Source organism: Egretta garzetta, unplaced genomic scaffold (genome assembly GCF_000687185.1).
Source record: "Egretta garzetta isolate BGI_Z169 unplaced genomic scaffold, ASM68718v1 scaffold163, whole genome shotgun sequence".
Lineage (NCBI taxonomy): Eukaryota > Metazoa > Chordata > Aves > Pelecaniformes > Ardeidae > Egretta > Egretta garzetta.
Window position 1 is genome coordinate 3,375,741 of NW_009259308.1, and position 16,011 is coordinate 3,391,751.

Genomic DNA, 16,011 nt, shown 5'->3' on the forward strand with positions numbered 1-16,011 from the left:
GCCCGTCCCGGCCCCCCCGGTGGGGGAGCGGGGGGCTAGCGCCGGGCGAAGATGGCTGGGGCCATCATCGAGAACATGAGCAGCAGAAAGCTGTGCATCGTCGGGGGGATCCTGCTGGTTTTCCAAGTCATCGCCTTTCTGGTGGGAGGTCTGATCGGTGAGTGCCGAAGGGGGAAACTTTCTCTTCCTCCTCTCTCCTCGCCCGTGTTGTTTGGCTACTTGTTACAGTATCGCTGACTCGCTCCTATGATCTAATTAGCCCTGCTATTGTAGTTAGGAAAACACGGCTCCCTGGGCCTCTTTGTGCGCATTTCACTCTGGTGCCGGCGAGAAAAGAAGGGGCACAGAAAAGTTTTTTTGGCCTGGTTTCAGTCCGTACTTAAGGAAAGAGGAAGGGGGGAAATCTTCAGTATGGCGACTGATCGCGCAGGGAAGCCTTGCATCGCAAAGTTGGGGTTTTAAAAAAAAAAAAAAATTATTTAAAAAAAAAAAAAAAGTCCTTCGGTCTTTTCGTACCTTTGTAAAGTTGGTAGTTTCTCTCTAAAGAGTAGATTAACGATAGTTGATCATCGCTCAACATTTCAGTCTCAGCCATATCCTCTAATTTAGATGCATTCTCAGCTCAAGATGAGCCTTGATTCTTCACCCCATTCCTTTGTTGAGAACTTCAGTATTTTCGTCATTAATGACACAGTCTGTCCTGATTCTGAATATGCTGTGTTGCTCAGATACATGGTCTCTAGCTCTGCTGTTGAACTTTCTTTCTTGGGACTTTACTTTGATAAGCTAATTATTCAGTCCGAAACAGTTTGCAGACTTAACGTAAGAAATAACCAAAGCAAGCAATTACATTCCTTTGTCCCTACTCAAGATGAATCACATCTAAAATCCTGGACACACATTTAATGCTTGTTATTGCTTTGCCACATTCATATTTTCTTACAAATGCAACTCATCATGCAATTATTTGAGGGCTGTTTACAGCAGGTGACAGCTCACTGGCACTTAGCATTTTCAGAGACTTGGGAAACAGTGCTTAATCTAGTAATTTCTTTTGCTAATATCTCTGATATAAACAATAGCAGACAAGTAAATGCAGTCTATATCTTTCTAGGGAGTAGGTGGCCTAGAGAGCTGTTCCTATGGTTGTCATTTTCTCCTTATCATTTCATTTACTAGAAAGCAGCCGAGTTATGCGCCGGCTCCCTGTAATGATCGTTGTACATATCTGGCTACTTTGGCGATTTCCAGCCTTGAGATGTTCGGGAAGGGCTGCGCTGCCCTGCAGAAGAATCCCTGACCCAAACCCTCCGCTCTCCCCTTCTCCCCCCGGGGAGCTGGGCTGGCTCGCCCAAGGATTTATTCCCCTTCCTCCGGTGCAGGCTCGTATTTGGGGCTGTTGGGATTTTCAGCAGCGGCTGTGGCTAACTGAAGCCACATTGCTCTGAAAGGGCGTCGGGAAAATTTGTTGTGCTCTTTATTAGGGAGAATAAAGTTGGACTCTTCTCGCCATGCTCTTTATTTGAGAGATATTGCAGAAATACCTGCAGCCGTTCCTCAGAAAGCAGATTCGGTGTTCTGATGCGCGTTAGTGCTTTGCATTTGTAGCCTCTCTAATTGTCTGCTCTTAAGAGCCGTAGGAATTCTACTAAACATAATTTTCAAGAACTTTCATTTTCTTCTTGCTTCCATTCCTTGTCTTTGCTTAATCACAAAGGAGTCAGTGGCAAACATGGGATTAAACCCCAGTTTTTCTAGTCTCGTGGGCCTGAACCAACACTGAAGGTTATTGTTGGGATTGGCTTTTTTTTTTTCTTTTAAGAGCTGGTTCAAGAGCAGGTTACTGAACCCAACTCTGATTCGTTAGATAAAATGTCTTGGCTGGCGTTGTGCCGAGAGGCCAGACTCGGAGTTCATCTTAAAAGTGTTTTTTCTAGTAGTTTCTTGCTTCTGAGTTTAAAAAAATAAGTTGCTTGTACAAAAGGCAGGTGTCGATCACAAAGCCCTGTTTCTGTCCTCATCTGGGCACCAGTGGGATAAACAGGCATGTTTATGTTTAGCTTTATAGGGAATAAACAGAAATGTTTCTGTTGGGATTTGTAGGGATGGGGTGGGTGGAAGAATTTAGGTGCTGTTAATTCAGTCTTCCATCTTGCCTATTCCCTGCCTTACCAGCTGCGAACAAAGGGGGGGGGGGTTATTGTGGGCAAACTTTCTTTAATTGCTGGAAACCCCCACTTCTGATCTTTTAGCCAATAAAACTGCACTAATCAATCGCCCAAACTGGTTTTTCCTCCGCAGTATTTACCACTTCTGCTGCATTCAAGGAGTTAAGAGGCTCGGCCCCCCTCTTCACTCTAGTGGCTGTGGGGCAGCTCTGCCGATTGGGCTCCCATGGGCTCTGGCAGCTCCCAGCCCTCCCTCCCTCCCAGGAGCTGGAAGCCCAAGTGTACGCGGTGGCTGTGCAACAACTCTAAGTCCTTAGGTGCGGTCCCCAGTATCTGGCGCAGTGCCACACAGGCAGGGCATCGCAGCCCCAGGGGTCTACGTGAAGCTCTTCCCAGGGGTCAGCCTGGCAGCGCACCTCGCCGTTGGGGTCCCCGCGTCCCTGGAAGCTCTGAGCCAGCGGCTGGTGACCGATCTCTTGGACTGCAGCTGGGGCCCGCAGCTCAGGGTCCTTGTCCCTTTAGTTAGTCCCTAGCGTGTGACATTTCCTAAGAGGTGTCTGGTGAGCAGCGGGTCGGTGGCCGGCGTTCTTCTGCAGCGCACCTGGGGCCAGCGGGTGGGGAGTGAAGTGCTGCTAGGAGTACTCAAACTGCCAATAGCTCTGGCAGCGACGACACGGGACCGCTGCTCTTCGGAGAGGTGTGACACAAGGTGGGATGGGAGCCGAGGTGTCACTGAAATAGTGTTCCTGGTCTGGTTTGATCCAGCGCACCAAGCAGACACCAAGAATCTAGTTATTTTAGTTTATTCAGGTCTAGACAAACCAAAATATGTACACAACTGGAACACAGCTACAAAGCTAAACCAGCCTTTCCTTTAGCAGTCAGTTAGGTCATGTTTCAAAACAATGACTAAGTGCTCTATTTTAACAGATTACTTGTGCAGGTCCGAAATACACAAATGCAGTGCATCGGTACCTGATATGATGACGGAAAAACGCAGCTTTGTCGAAATTGGGGGTTTCTGCCAGTGGTGGTTCTCTAGCTAGTTTTTGAAGAGTCAGCTGCAGAATGCCTTGAGTTTTAATACAGCCAGCATGTTTCCAACAGCTCTTTTATTCAGAAGCAGGAGTCTTATCAGCTCTCACGTGGGTTTTGCTTAGAACCGTATGTTGGCAAAGCATGAGATACACACGTATGGGAGTTGTTCCCTTCCCGGGGTGAAGCTCCTGTGGCGGTCTGTGGGAGCTTTGCAAAGCTAAGGAGCAAAAAAACACCTCAAAAGAGAATTTTATCAAGATGTCTCTTTGTTGTCGTGCTACAGTCATGAACTGTTGGCTCCAGACAACCGGGACTGTCGCTGCTTCAGACCATCCTGTTTTCACACCCCACAGAATTTCTGGCGTCTGCTTCGTTCCATGGTAAACGCCCCATCTAAACCTTACGCTTCTGGATTGCGTGTGTTATGCGTTCAGTTAAGGTGTATCAGTACTAGATAAAACACGATCTGTAAAATTAGTTGTAATAAAACCTCGTCTTCACCACCCTGCTATGAGTAACAGCAGACGTATATTCAAGGAGAATGGGATCAAGCAGGCGTGTTTTCTGTTACCATTTGAGGCCTCATTAATGTTTGCGAGAAATTAGGCTAATGCTAATTTGCAGTTGTGCCAGCATTCCCAGGAGCCCTCGCATACTGTGCATACGTATGCCCTGCCTTTTCAATGTACGGTGGGGGTTTAGCCAGGTACCTGGCATCCCGGCTGTCCCTAGGGGTGCCACCAGGCTTGTACAGGCTTTGAGTTGTGCTGAGCAGCACGTGGAGCCAGATTAGTTGGGGATGGCCTTGGGCTTGGCATGAGGACAAACCTTCCCAGTGCCGGACCAGCTGCAGCATCCCTCTGGCCATGCTTGTTACTGGGAGTTTTGACCAGGGGGTTCCAATGGAGGTCACGCCACAACTGCTGCTCCAGGGCCACAGGTGAGCGAGGACGCCTGGTGTTGTCCCCTCCCAACTGCTGCACGGATGGTAGAAATTTTGTGTGTATGGAAATCTGACTTGATGTGGGTTTAGTGCCTCCTGCTTTTCTTTAAACCAAAGCTTTTGATTACAAATTATCTTTCTGCGTATACCTTGTGCAAAGCTGTTGATGGGGTGTCCCTCTTTCTAATTTCCTTTGCATCCTGGAACTCTTTTTATATATACAGTATTTTAAAAAGAAAAGAAAGGAAAGAAAGAAAACAGTTTTTAGTCTGCTCAAATCTGTCCAGAGTTCATGGAGATAGCAGGAAATTTTGTGTTAATCAAGTCCCAAAGTGTGGGGCACTTTTCACGATGCTCCGTGGTTCTGAGCTCCCACAGAACACTGGCAACCGCTGAGCCCTCCTGGGTGCTGCTGGTGCCCAGGGAGGGTTTTGTGCATCTCAGAGGGCTTTGTGCTGCTGCCTGATGGCCGCGAAAGCTGGGCAGACGTACAAACCCACAGCCTCTGACTCCAGCATGCTCGCTGGTTTGTTGTTAAGGTAGCTTGTGCTCCCCTGAATGGTCTGGTCTGTTCTGGTGGCCTAGGGTCAAGAAATTACCCCACCTTCCCTGTGGCTTTCCCTCTCCATCGCTATAGTCAAGCAAAGCCATGTGTGTCTCGCCCCTGGGGGTGTTTTTTTTAGTACTGCGGGAGGCTGTAGCAAAGAGCAAAGCTGCTGGGTGGATGTGCAGGCTGAAATGGAGGGCATGAGAGGGAATCAGATAACAGAGCTCTGTGGAGTGATACCCCCACTTCAAAACTGTGATTATTTTTGTTTGTTTGGTGGTTTGGTTTTTTTGTTCCATTAGACAAGTTATTGAAAAGATAACTTTTCAGTAACTTACTGTATCCGAGTTACTTCTAGGACTACAAGGACGCCTTGTCCCAAGTCACAGCTTATCTTGGTTTCAGTTCAGATGAGGTGACTGAATGCAGGAGAAACCTCTCTGTAGTGAAGACAAAGTCCAGGAGCAGGCATAGATACGGTTAAATACTGAAAGTCCAAGTGCCCAACCATACGCTTTACAAATTTAACTGATTGGAAAAGTGGAGGTATTTATTTAGCACGTGAGTCTTCTGGGATGAGGGGGGATGCATTTAAGAAGGTGCAGGTTCACTGCTCCCTTGCCTCGGCTTAAGGTTGAAAAAACAGAATTGTTTTGACTGGAGCAAATAAAACTCTTACTTGTGTGTCTCGCCCAGAGAGATAATGAGTCATGTGTATAAATGGCTGAGCAGCTATCAACAATTCCAGTTCATTATCTAAATGTCTGATTTGGCTCCTGAGCAGAGAGTTTCCAGGATTTAATTTTCTTTCCTGGGATTTCATTACCTTCTTAGGGCTGAACTGATCTTTTGACAGGAGAGACGCTCTGATCTCTAAGGTATGTGGATGCAGCCTGCTAGGGAAGAGTGTCTGCGGGCTCTGGGACAAAGACCATTTTTATGTGCCTGACTTTCTTTCATCGCTGGCCTCTCCAGAAGATGGGCAAGCTGTGCTGAATAGGTTGGTGCTGCACCATGGACATGAATGCCAATAGGCCCCTCTGTATAGACACATTCCTTTAGTGCTGCAGCCTTGGCAGAAGCACCGGGAGCCGATGAAAAAGCAGACATGAAAGGTCATGTCTATTTAGTTTAGGCCTGCTCAATTCTTCTTTTTTAAGAGCTGTAACTGTAGCTGAATGGGCAAATGTGCCAGAAATGGCGAGTTCCCAGGCAGAAACGTCCGTGCTGGGGGCCTGAGGAGCGGGCAGCAAGGCCGTAAATCCGCCGAGGCCCTGGGTTTGGTTTTTTTTTTATTTTGCTCTTCTCACAGTTGCCTCAACTTCTGAAGTACAGCAAACTTGGGAAAGGTGCCTCAGGGAAACTTGTGCCTTGTAGTAAAGGGGACGAAGGTCCCCTTGCTGCTCCTCTCTTCTTTTATGTCTGTACTAACTAGACAGGCTTGGCTTTAAGCATGACCCCAGCACTTAGCAAGCGGTGGCCGTGCTGCCTCCCTGCACCCTGCAAGGGATAAGGATTCAACAGGAAGTCTTTTTCCTTGGTAAATAACATTTATGGCCTTTGAAGTCAAAGTTACGACTCTCCCATGGCCTCGGAAAGCCTTTGAAGGGGACAAGGTGTCCATCTGCTCCAGGGCTGCCTGCTGCTGGCCCCAGCCTGGGGAGGTGCCCGAGGATCTGAGCCCTCCTATTCAAATGCAGATGGAATTCTTTACATATCTGAGGATCGTGGTTTCAAGGTAACTTCTTATCTGTAGTGGTCGACTTGGGGAGTTTCTCGGGCTGTCGCTCAGGAGAAAAGCTGATAGATAACATCAGGTCATACTGCTATTTTAGACCTCTCTGTTTGCAGGGATTTAATATCTTGGCTGGGCGTAGCAGGAAATGCATTTTGTCCAAGTAGAAAATTGACAAAGGACGACTTGGAAGAAGATCAAACTGTCTGTGGCAATTAGTAAATCAGTTCTACCTTTATTTTTTTTCTTCTTTTAGTTAAAATATTTGTTAATAGGCGTTTCTGCACTGATGGAACTCTTAATGGCTTGCTTCATTTACATTTGCTGCTGCTGTTACATAGGTATATGAATCGTGGAGGTCATTCATTCAGTTGCCAGCAAATCCACTTGTACTCTAGTGCCTCAGAAGGTTTTCTTGCTTTGTGACTTGCCTGGGGCCAAGGGAGTAATCCCTTATCTGTGAGAGCAGGGGTGTTCCCCAGAAGCCCTTTGGTTGGGGTTCGTGGCAGCAGCCTCGCAGGGTGCTTGGAATCCTGTTCCCACAGCAGGGATCCCAACTGCACTTTCAGATTTAAAGGCTCTTGGCACAGCTACTCCTGTGGCTCTGAGAGCTGACTTAATGAAGAAAATCTCTGGTCTGTGATGGTCTAAAGAGGCTGTGCTGCACAGACAACGTTTTGGCTAGCACGGCCCAAAGCTGCAAAGGAGTTGAAGAACAAACCTTGAGCAAAAAAAACCCCAGCCACCCCTCCAACATGAGTCCACACGCGTATCTCTAGTTACTGCATGGTTATAGGAAGCTAAGAAAGCATGGAAATCCCTCAAAACCACAGTAAGACTGCTGTCCTGGCTGTAGTGCTTGGTTAGGGACCTCCAAACCTTGGCAGCTCATGTCCAACCTACATTTGAGTTTGGCAGAGGACTGAGCTGCCATCTATGCCACCAGATATCATCTTCCATCCAACCGTACTCTGAACTGTGTGAGGATTCCCACTGCCTTCCAAAGGCGGTGGGAAAGCCAGTGCCACCCCAGCCAGCGCTGTCACTAGAGGAGGTAGGAGCCCAGCCCTGGCTTGTTCTTCACATCCAAAGCGGGAGAGCTTGATGCAGAACACAAACTTGGGTCAGGAATGTCCCGAGCTGGGCTTTGGTGATTTGGACATGTTCGTTTTCATGGTCTGAAACAAAAAAGGTAGAGAAACCTGTGATATTGAAAAGTCTTTTGGAGATGACAGAAGTAAGGGTGTTCACCTACAACACTGTGTCTGGCAACTCCCACTCAAATAGGGATGGAGAAGGTGCCCTGGGGCTTTAAAGAACTATGGTCTTGATAAAGCTTGAAGTCAAATGATAAGAAAGAAACACCTTTCCCAAGGGGAGTGGTTGTCTTGGGTTTTTGTTTGTTTTTGAAAAGATTAATTTTTGTGCATCTCAGTTTAAACATACAGCACTTCTGCATATAAAAGCTGCTGCAGTGTTCAGAAAAAGGCTTTCACGTAGCTTGTGAAATAGTAACTAGTGATAAAAAAATAGTAATTTAAAGACCGCGTTAGTGGTCAGTCGTTGACGTCTTAAACTGGTAGCATCAAGGTCAGGGAAGAGGGAGGAAGAAAACTTTCATGTTGCACTATATATATGTATCTTTTTATAAATAAGAAGTATATATAATGTTACTCAGGTTCTTACTGTTCTAGTTGGAAAAGCTCAGTCTGTCCGATGATAAATTAGCTTGTTTATTCCTATCCTGCTGTTGGTTAGTGTAATGAAGCAGAAGTCCATTGTGTGTGCTCATTGGGTAGTGATGGCTCGACGCAGAAGGGGGTAATTGAGTAGAAAAGCAGAATGCTCCTGGTGCATGGGAGAAGTTAACACCACATGAGGTCAGTAGGATTCAAGCTTTAATCAATGTAGACACAATGCAACTGAGATTTTCTAAAGGGCTTGTTTATAGTGTGAGAGCAAGGGTCAGTAGTTAATTTGAAATGCTGTAGGTGTTCTAGATGAGAAGGTACAAAATATATATCATAGAGGTAAGTATTCACGTGGGAGAAGGGAGGATGTTTTTCTTGTAACTGGGCTGAATGCCTTGTTTGCAGGAATATGAAGGAGGGAAGGAGGAAGGAATTATTTCAGGGTTTATCACAGGAGCTTTTTAAAGATCTACTTCATTTATTGAAATTAATAAAATGAGTGATGGAGCTCGTACGCAAATCTGGGCATATTAAGATTGTAAAATTAAAATAATGAAAAATTGAGCTCACTTATATCATAGTAATTTTTTTTAACCTAAAGAGTTAAGTCTAAATACAGTGAAACAGTCATTTGTTTGTTTTTTTCTCTGAGGAATGGTTCCCAAGGTAAGCCCCTTTATAGGCAGGATCTTATTTTCTGCTTTTCTTCTCAGAAAAGAAAAGGGCAATGAATGCTTACATGTTAATGGAGATACATTGCTTCAAGGACAGTATAGCTGAAACTAAAGGAGAGCTACTTACTGCTGTGCTAGAGAGATGTTAAAGTGTTACTGGCTTAACCTCCATCAAGGTTTGAATTGGGGCTTCGAGAAATTAAAAAAAAAAAAATCAGTTCTACAGCTTCTTAGTGCTATTTGTTAGATGGACATGGAACTGTTGGAGCGGATCCAGAGGAGAGCTACTAAAATGATCCTAGGGCTGGAGCACCTCTCCTATGAGGACAGGCTGAGGGAGTTGGGCTTCTTCAGCCTGGAGAAGAGAAGGCTGTGGGGAGACCTGGTTGCGGCCTTTCAGTACTTAAAGGCGGCCTATGGGAAAGATGGGGAAAATCTTTTTAGTAGGGACAGCTGTGACAGGACAAGGGGTAATGTTTTTAAACTAAAACAGGGTGGGTTTAGACTGGATATAAGGAAGAAATTCTTTACAATGAGGGTGGTGAAACACTGGAATGGGTTGCCCAGAGAGGTGGTAGAGGCCCCATCCCTGGAAACATTCAAGACCAAGTTGGACGGGGCTCTGAGCAACCTGATCTGGTTAAAGATGTCCCTGCTCACTGCAGGGGGTTGGACTCAACCTCTAGGGGTCCATTCCAATCCAAAACATTTTATGATTCTATGATCTTTCAGGGTAAGTCCAGCTGGCTACAAATGGTGCTGGAGTTTATCCACATGAGTCTGTGTTCCATTTGCCCTCGCCCATCCCCACATACTATCACTGCCATGCTTTGCAGGAGAAGTTAAGCCCAAGAGACTGGTAGGAACAAGTTTTGCTTATGGCATAAAGATGTGAAAGGGTATTTATTAAAGATTGATAGCCATTTGTAGAAAGTGGGCTTTATTTTCTTCTTTCTTAAAACCATTAGGTCTTTAACCTTGTGTTTTCTCATAGCAATTTGATGGTGAAATGTAATTTTTCCAATGTTTGAAGATTTCATTAAAGGTTCGTTGCCACCAAAAGCTTCCTTACTCTACTGGTTTTTGTTCTCTCTTCTTGTATTCTACCTCAACTAAGCTTTGGGCCCCTAAGTTTTCTGTAGGGGCAGCCAAGCATCAGCTGTAAATGCACCCAACAGTGGGAGGGGAAGGCATTGGGTGAAGAAAAGTAGAAACATCTGTGGGGGTGAGGGAAGAGCAAGACCTGGGACAGCGCACGCAGGAGCTCTGGGGAAAACCCAGCTGTGACTTTTCAGAGATGATGAAAAGTGCACTGCACTGGCGGTCGCATTGTGTCACATCCACATGACGTGCTCCCTGGCAGACGCTCTCACGCAATCACCAGACATGCGGATTGTAAATGCGGTTGCTGCTTGGGGTGGGGAGGCTTCACCCTTGCAGGTGAGAGCAGGATTTCCCAGTGCCTCTCTCGATACAGTGCAGGATTTTGCAGAACGGTAAGACTTTGTCAGTCTGGTTTCCTGGGTTGTAGAAACAGCATTAAAAACCTTTTTGAGGAATGAAAGGTGGCTATTTGATACAGGGCAATGATCTGGGGCATTCAGAGGAGAAAGTGAAGAAAGCGGTGACTAAAAATCTGAATAAGTGAATATATATACTCGTTGGGACTGGTGTGTGCACATGATCCAGCTGGCAGTAATCTCTACTGCATGGAAACTCAGCTTTGCTATATAGTAACTTAAATACTTAGTCTGTATGTGAAGTAATTAAAAAATGGGGACAAGGGGACAGCAAGAGCAGCACATCAGCATCCCAGGAGCAGTAACCACCTTCAAGACCTGGTGGGGTGATGCCCCGAGTGCCCTGCTCTGACCTCCTGGCTGACCCTGCTGCGGGCGGGAGGTTGGATGAGAGACCTCCCGAGGTCCCATCCCGTCCGGAGTAACTCTGATTCCTCAGCAGCACACAGTGCGATTCCCTTTGAACGGGTTCATCTTTAATATGCTGTCCAAGGAAGCATTAATTCTGTAATATGAAGCCCAAGCTTCTGTTTGAAAAATTGCATTAACAAAATCAAGGTTGGGATGCTGTGACTAATTACTTATGCTTGTATTGACTGGGGGAATGGGTTTTTACTTTCCTTTTTAAGTAACCAAACTAAGAGGGTTAAGTCTCAACTAAAACATTGCCACCTCCCTCACCCCCCGGAAAGACTCCATGTGTTTCATTTAGTCGGCCACAGTGTTGCACTCATCTTGAACAGAATTAAAACTTTCCATTCTGTGGATTTCCCGAAGCCAGACTTGGGAGTGTGGTGGTAACCAGGATCTACTCCAGTGGCTCCAGAAAGTGAGACACCAGTGACGGACAGGCCTGGATCCCCCCAGTCCCTTCAGAGTACCTTGCTGGTTACTGGTTTGCTGGGTATTTGGGGCAGGATGCTAGGGTTTTGCTATGGAGGGGGGCAGAAGCAGCACTGGATGGCTCGGGGTGTCTCAGCCGTGTGATGAATCACTTCAGTTGTTTGTTCCACTCATGCTCTGTTTAGTCTATGTGAAGTGAAAGAATTTCAGTTCCAGTTAAAATGTAGAAATCCTCTGTATCTCAGCAGTGAGGATGGTCACCAGTGCTGAGAAACCAAATCACTGCCTCTTGCTGAATCGGGTCATAAGATCTTTGACCTCCATGGCTAGTAGATGTAAGGTACGCGAGATGTCTCCTTCAACTCCTCTTATTTGGAGTTATTCTATAAAACACTGTCATCTTCTTTGTTTCAGGTGAAACATTGCTACCAATTCAACTTGAGACTGAGTAGTTTTGGATCATTCAAAACTGAAAGCAATTCAACTTCTCTCCATCCCCCCCACACTAAATGGGTATCTTCCTTTAAATTGCTGCTGTTTCTTGGCGACATAGCTTGAGAAAATCCATATGCTTGAGCCTATGTACCATTGGCTATGGGCTACTTTCAATACGAAAAGTGAGAAAATTCTTACTGAAAGCCTTTCTGGAAACTATATGCAAGAGTTGCTTCAATCTGTAAGGTGTAGCTGAAATGGCTTTGGAAGTTCATCAGAAGCCCTCCCCGGGAAGTGGTGACCACCCTGCTGAAGGCACCTGGCTCTCTGGGGGTCTCACTGGCAAGAGCTGCTGCAAGGAGCCCTGCTCCTGTGGTGGGGAACTGCTGTGACCCGTGTCATTTGGGATGAGCTTGGCCCTTTTGCAGCGAGCCGGGCACCTCCAAAGCCTCTTCTGGAGGAGGTGGAGTGGGCAACTTCCCTGCTCCCCAGCAGCATATGGGCCAGCTGTGTCAGCCGGTCACTGCATGCCTTTAAGGCAAGTGTGTTTTGAGCATATATGCAAACAGGCTTCAAAGAGGGTAAACTGTATTCGCTCCCCAAACTAGTATGAAAACCAGTGAACTGCCGAAGAGAGATTGCTTAGACTCTAACGGTTTTATTTTCATGTCTCTGCTTGCCTGGGATTTTAGGGAAGATTTAATGGAGGTTTGTCCCATCAGAGCTAAGGAGGGCTCGGTGGTGACAGTCCCCTCCTGCCTGCTTCCCATGGGCACAGGCACGCTGGCTCTGTGGAGACCATGGCTGTTGCTCTGAAAGCATTTGCTGTGAATCATACTGCCTCTAAACTTGTCTGTGGGAAGTTTTTTCTCTTAAGTAGGGGGGTTGGAAGTATCTACCGACAGTGCTAGCAGCTCTGCTGGCCTCTTGCCTACAGCTTTTGGCAACCAGCACTGCTAAGGTTGAACCCCTTGGAGCGAGGGGTCTCTGCCCAATGCCTGCTCACAGCCCCTGGAGCCGGGGCTTCCTCGTGGGGAGCTCCCCAGGCAGCCCCAGCCCAAGCTCGTAGGGCTGGCTCCTGTTTGAGTTGGCTCTCGGAGAGCTGCGTTCCTGACCAGCTCCTGCAAAACCTTCCTGATAAAAAAAGCCCTGCTCCTTGGTTACCCTGCTAACGCCTCCGAATGGTACCTGCCTTAATGCAGCGTTTCTCATCACAGCAAGCAGACTGGAACATGGGCTGGGGCTTATCCACTGTATTATGCACAAACGGCTATTTAATTATTTACAGGCTGACATATATCTTTTAATACATAAAGCTGAACCATCTACGAGCCCACAGGCAGAATGACTGAAAGCAGCCTGCTTGGCACCATGTTTTAACTGAAATCCCTCGATGCTAGCTTTGTTTTGCATAGCACTTTGTAATACTGTTAGTTGACTTGGCTGCAGTTTCACAAAGCATTTTTTTCCACTTGGTTCAACACTCACTTGAATTTAATGGGACTGGAGCCAAACAAGTAATGCAAGCCAAGTGCCGATGTTTGTTTGGTGTGCAGTTCCCAACAAGGAATATATATAGCAATTGTCTCTTGCTCCTCAAAGCTCTAACTTTGGCAGAGGGGATGCTTGAGTTAGCGTGCCAACTATTTAAAATCATAATCAGTCAGTGATGAAAACATGTATTTATGGCCATAATGAGTTGCATCAAAGCAAGAAAAACATTCATCTTCTCTGGGGAAGTAACAATGTCTCTTAATTCAGAAATGCCTGCTTTTTAAATCACACAAAGATCTGTCAAAGTTAAAAAGCTCTGAGAGCTTGGCCTGAATCTCTGGCTTATTTCACAACAGTATTCCTAATACCCACTTACAGCTGCAATTTTAGCCACGGTTACTAGGTTCTGCATCAAGGCATGAGGAAGGAACGTTGCACCGGTTCATGTGCTTACGGCACAACGTTAAAGCATTCTGTAATCCTGCGCTTGCAGCTAGATTTTTTTTTGTTGTTTTTGAATCCTTTCTTTTATTCGATTTTGCTGTTTGTTTCTGGCATATCAATGATTTGTTCTTTTGGGAGGGGCGCTGCTGTAACATATGAGCTTTCTGTGGTTCCCTGATGACTGCTGGATGCGACGAGGGTTTGAGATGCGACGAGGGTTTGAGATGCAGCAATGCTACATATCTGTGAAGCACTCGGGCCATGGATTGAGAGCGAGAGCATGTACGAGTCTGGAAGCATTCCTGCTTAAACAAATCCCTTTCCTTTTAGCCCACCCTTTTTGCCAGCATCACTGCTACTTTTCAGCTGGAAGAAACTTATTGCTGTCAAAAAAAAAAAAAAGAAAAAAAAAAAGCAGTTTATAAACAACTGCTTTTTAATAACTTCCTCCTGACTCGCGCGTTGAGTCATCTCTCCCCTGCCTGTAGGAAGGAGCGCGGATGTCATCTTTCTAACGAGGTGGCACGTTAGCGAAGATGCTACGCAGGGTTCCTGGCTTGCCTCCCGAAAAGCAATAGAGCTGCTGTTGTGATGCTGTGTCCAAATGACGAGGCAGCCAGGTCTGAATCATCTGGGCGTAGCGTGTGGGGATGTCGGCATGCTGAGCCGGTCCCGGCCCCACGCTGCTCAGGAGCCCTGAGCTGGCTCTGCCCCAGACAGGGCTGGGGGTGGCTGGGTGGGTGTTGCTCAGTTTGCGTTTGGTTTTTTTTTTTTTTCTCTCGTTGAAATACTTGTAGTTTGTAGGTAGGGTGTCATTGCTTGCTGCTGGAGTTTTTTAGCAGGCTGTGATCTGTTTGGGAAGTCCTGGACCATCTGTCAGAACAAGGGTGGTGACAATGTGACAATAGCCATCTGCGGGAGCCCCGGGGGCTGGCCAGCTCATCCCCAGTGTTAGGTGACTTTGACCTTAAGTCATCTGTTATTCTATATGCCTGGATATCTGCTATTCTATATGCCACTTCCATTTTAACCCATAGTATAGGAACACTTCAATGCCTATCACTTGTGTTTGAGTGGTTTTTTACATTGTTAGGTTAAATTTAAACTTTTGAATTTCAAGCCCTGTTTTCATTTTAAAAAGGGCTGGGTAGTCTGGGGTGTTTTATAAATGTCATTTCACAAGAAACTTGTAATACATAACTTTAATTTCTTCAAATTCTGGTGAAAACAGAAGTCATGTAAAACTCTTCAACACCTTAAAGAAAGAGTTAACCCGCTCCATCTGCTTCCCCAAACCTGTGAAGCTGGAAGGAATTCATTACAGCATGTCCAATGGTACCTTCCTGATAATATTTCAGAAAATAGGACAGTTCTGCTTTAATTGCAGTGAAATGTATTGCGCGTTAAAATGCATTGAGCTGGCTGTTGTGCAAAAAAATACTTCTTTCTATGACAAGAAAGGAATAGATCTGTAAAGGACAGGTGAATTATCGGCCTTCTGGTCACTGGACTTTCTGACCTGTGGAAGCCCTTCTGATCATATTGAGGAGATGAGGAACTGGAGCATCTCCAGCTCTGCTCATCTCCCTGGTTTGCCAGTTCTGTGATGCATTAAAACAGCATTAAAATATTTATTTCCCGAATGGTATTGGAAACAGGGCAGAACCACTGTCATAAGAAGTCTTTGCGTGGAAGAACTATGTTGGAAATATATTTGAGTTTTTTAAAGGCCTTTTCTTTCTCTTAGATTTGAAGGTGGTTTATGCTGAAATTCTGGCTGAAGATGGAGTGCTTTTTTTTTCTGCTTTCCCCCCCTATTTGTACTTTGGAGTTTCTGCCTGTTTCCTCATCGATGTAAATCCCAAGCAGTATAATCCTCCGTAGTTTTGATTATCTCATCTGGGATGCTATACATTTTCCTGATGCCATGAAAATGTGTGTCTTGTGCACACACACAAAGCCTCGTCGCTTGCTGTGGTGATGGGGGCAGTGCGGAGTTTGGGGAGTGTTTCAGAGCCAAGATCTCTATTCAGCTTCTTTTCTCCCAATATCTAAAAAAACCCTGTGACTAGGGGTAAAAAAAAAAAGACAGATCTTTGGTTGTAATAGTCATTAGTTCACACCTGACAGAGCAAAAGGAAGAAATACCTTCACGCAAAATGTTTCTCTACAGTTAGCAGCAGTGGGTGAGCAAGGATCTTTGGAGCGTCACGGAGGCGGCCAGCTTACCCGCTGTTTCCATGCAGAGAGTCTTGGCAAGGCTGAGATGGCTCCCACAGCGAGTTTGCAGACGGCGGGTGTGGGTGATGGCCCTGGGCAGGGTTAAAAGCCAAGTGGTGCTGCTCTCTCCATTTACAAGGATTCAGGGTAACTTGCACCCCTTGTTGGAGTGTGCTCCCTCAGCAGCTGTGTGATGGAGGTAGGACCGGCTCCACTAGCAGTGCGATTACAGAAGCAGAAGTCTCCCAAAACAGCACTT

General features: G+C 46.1%; 1 protein-coding gene across 1 annotated transcript in view; it reads left to right on the forward strand.

Annotated features, from left to right (window-relative positions):
* The first annotated feature begins 51 nt into the window (after positions 1-51).
* The window catches only part of WLS (Wnt ligand secretion mediator), a 35,701-nt gene continuing 19,741 nt past the window's right edge, over positions 52-16,011 (forward strand). The window contains exon 1 of the mRNA XM_009636154.2: positions 52-157. Within this exon, the coding sequence (XP_009634449.1) occupies positions 52-157 (106 nt within the window). The remainder of the gene's footprint in view (positions 158-16,011) is intronic.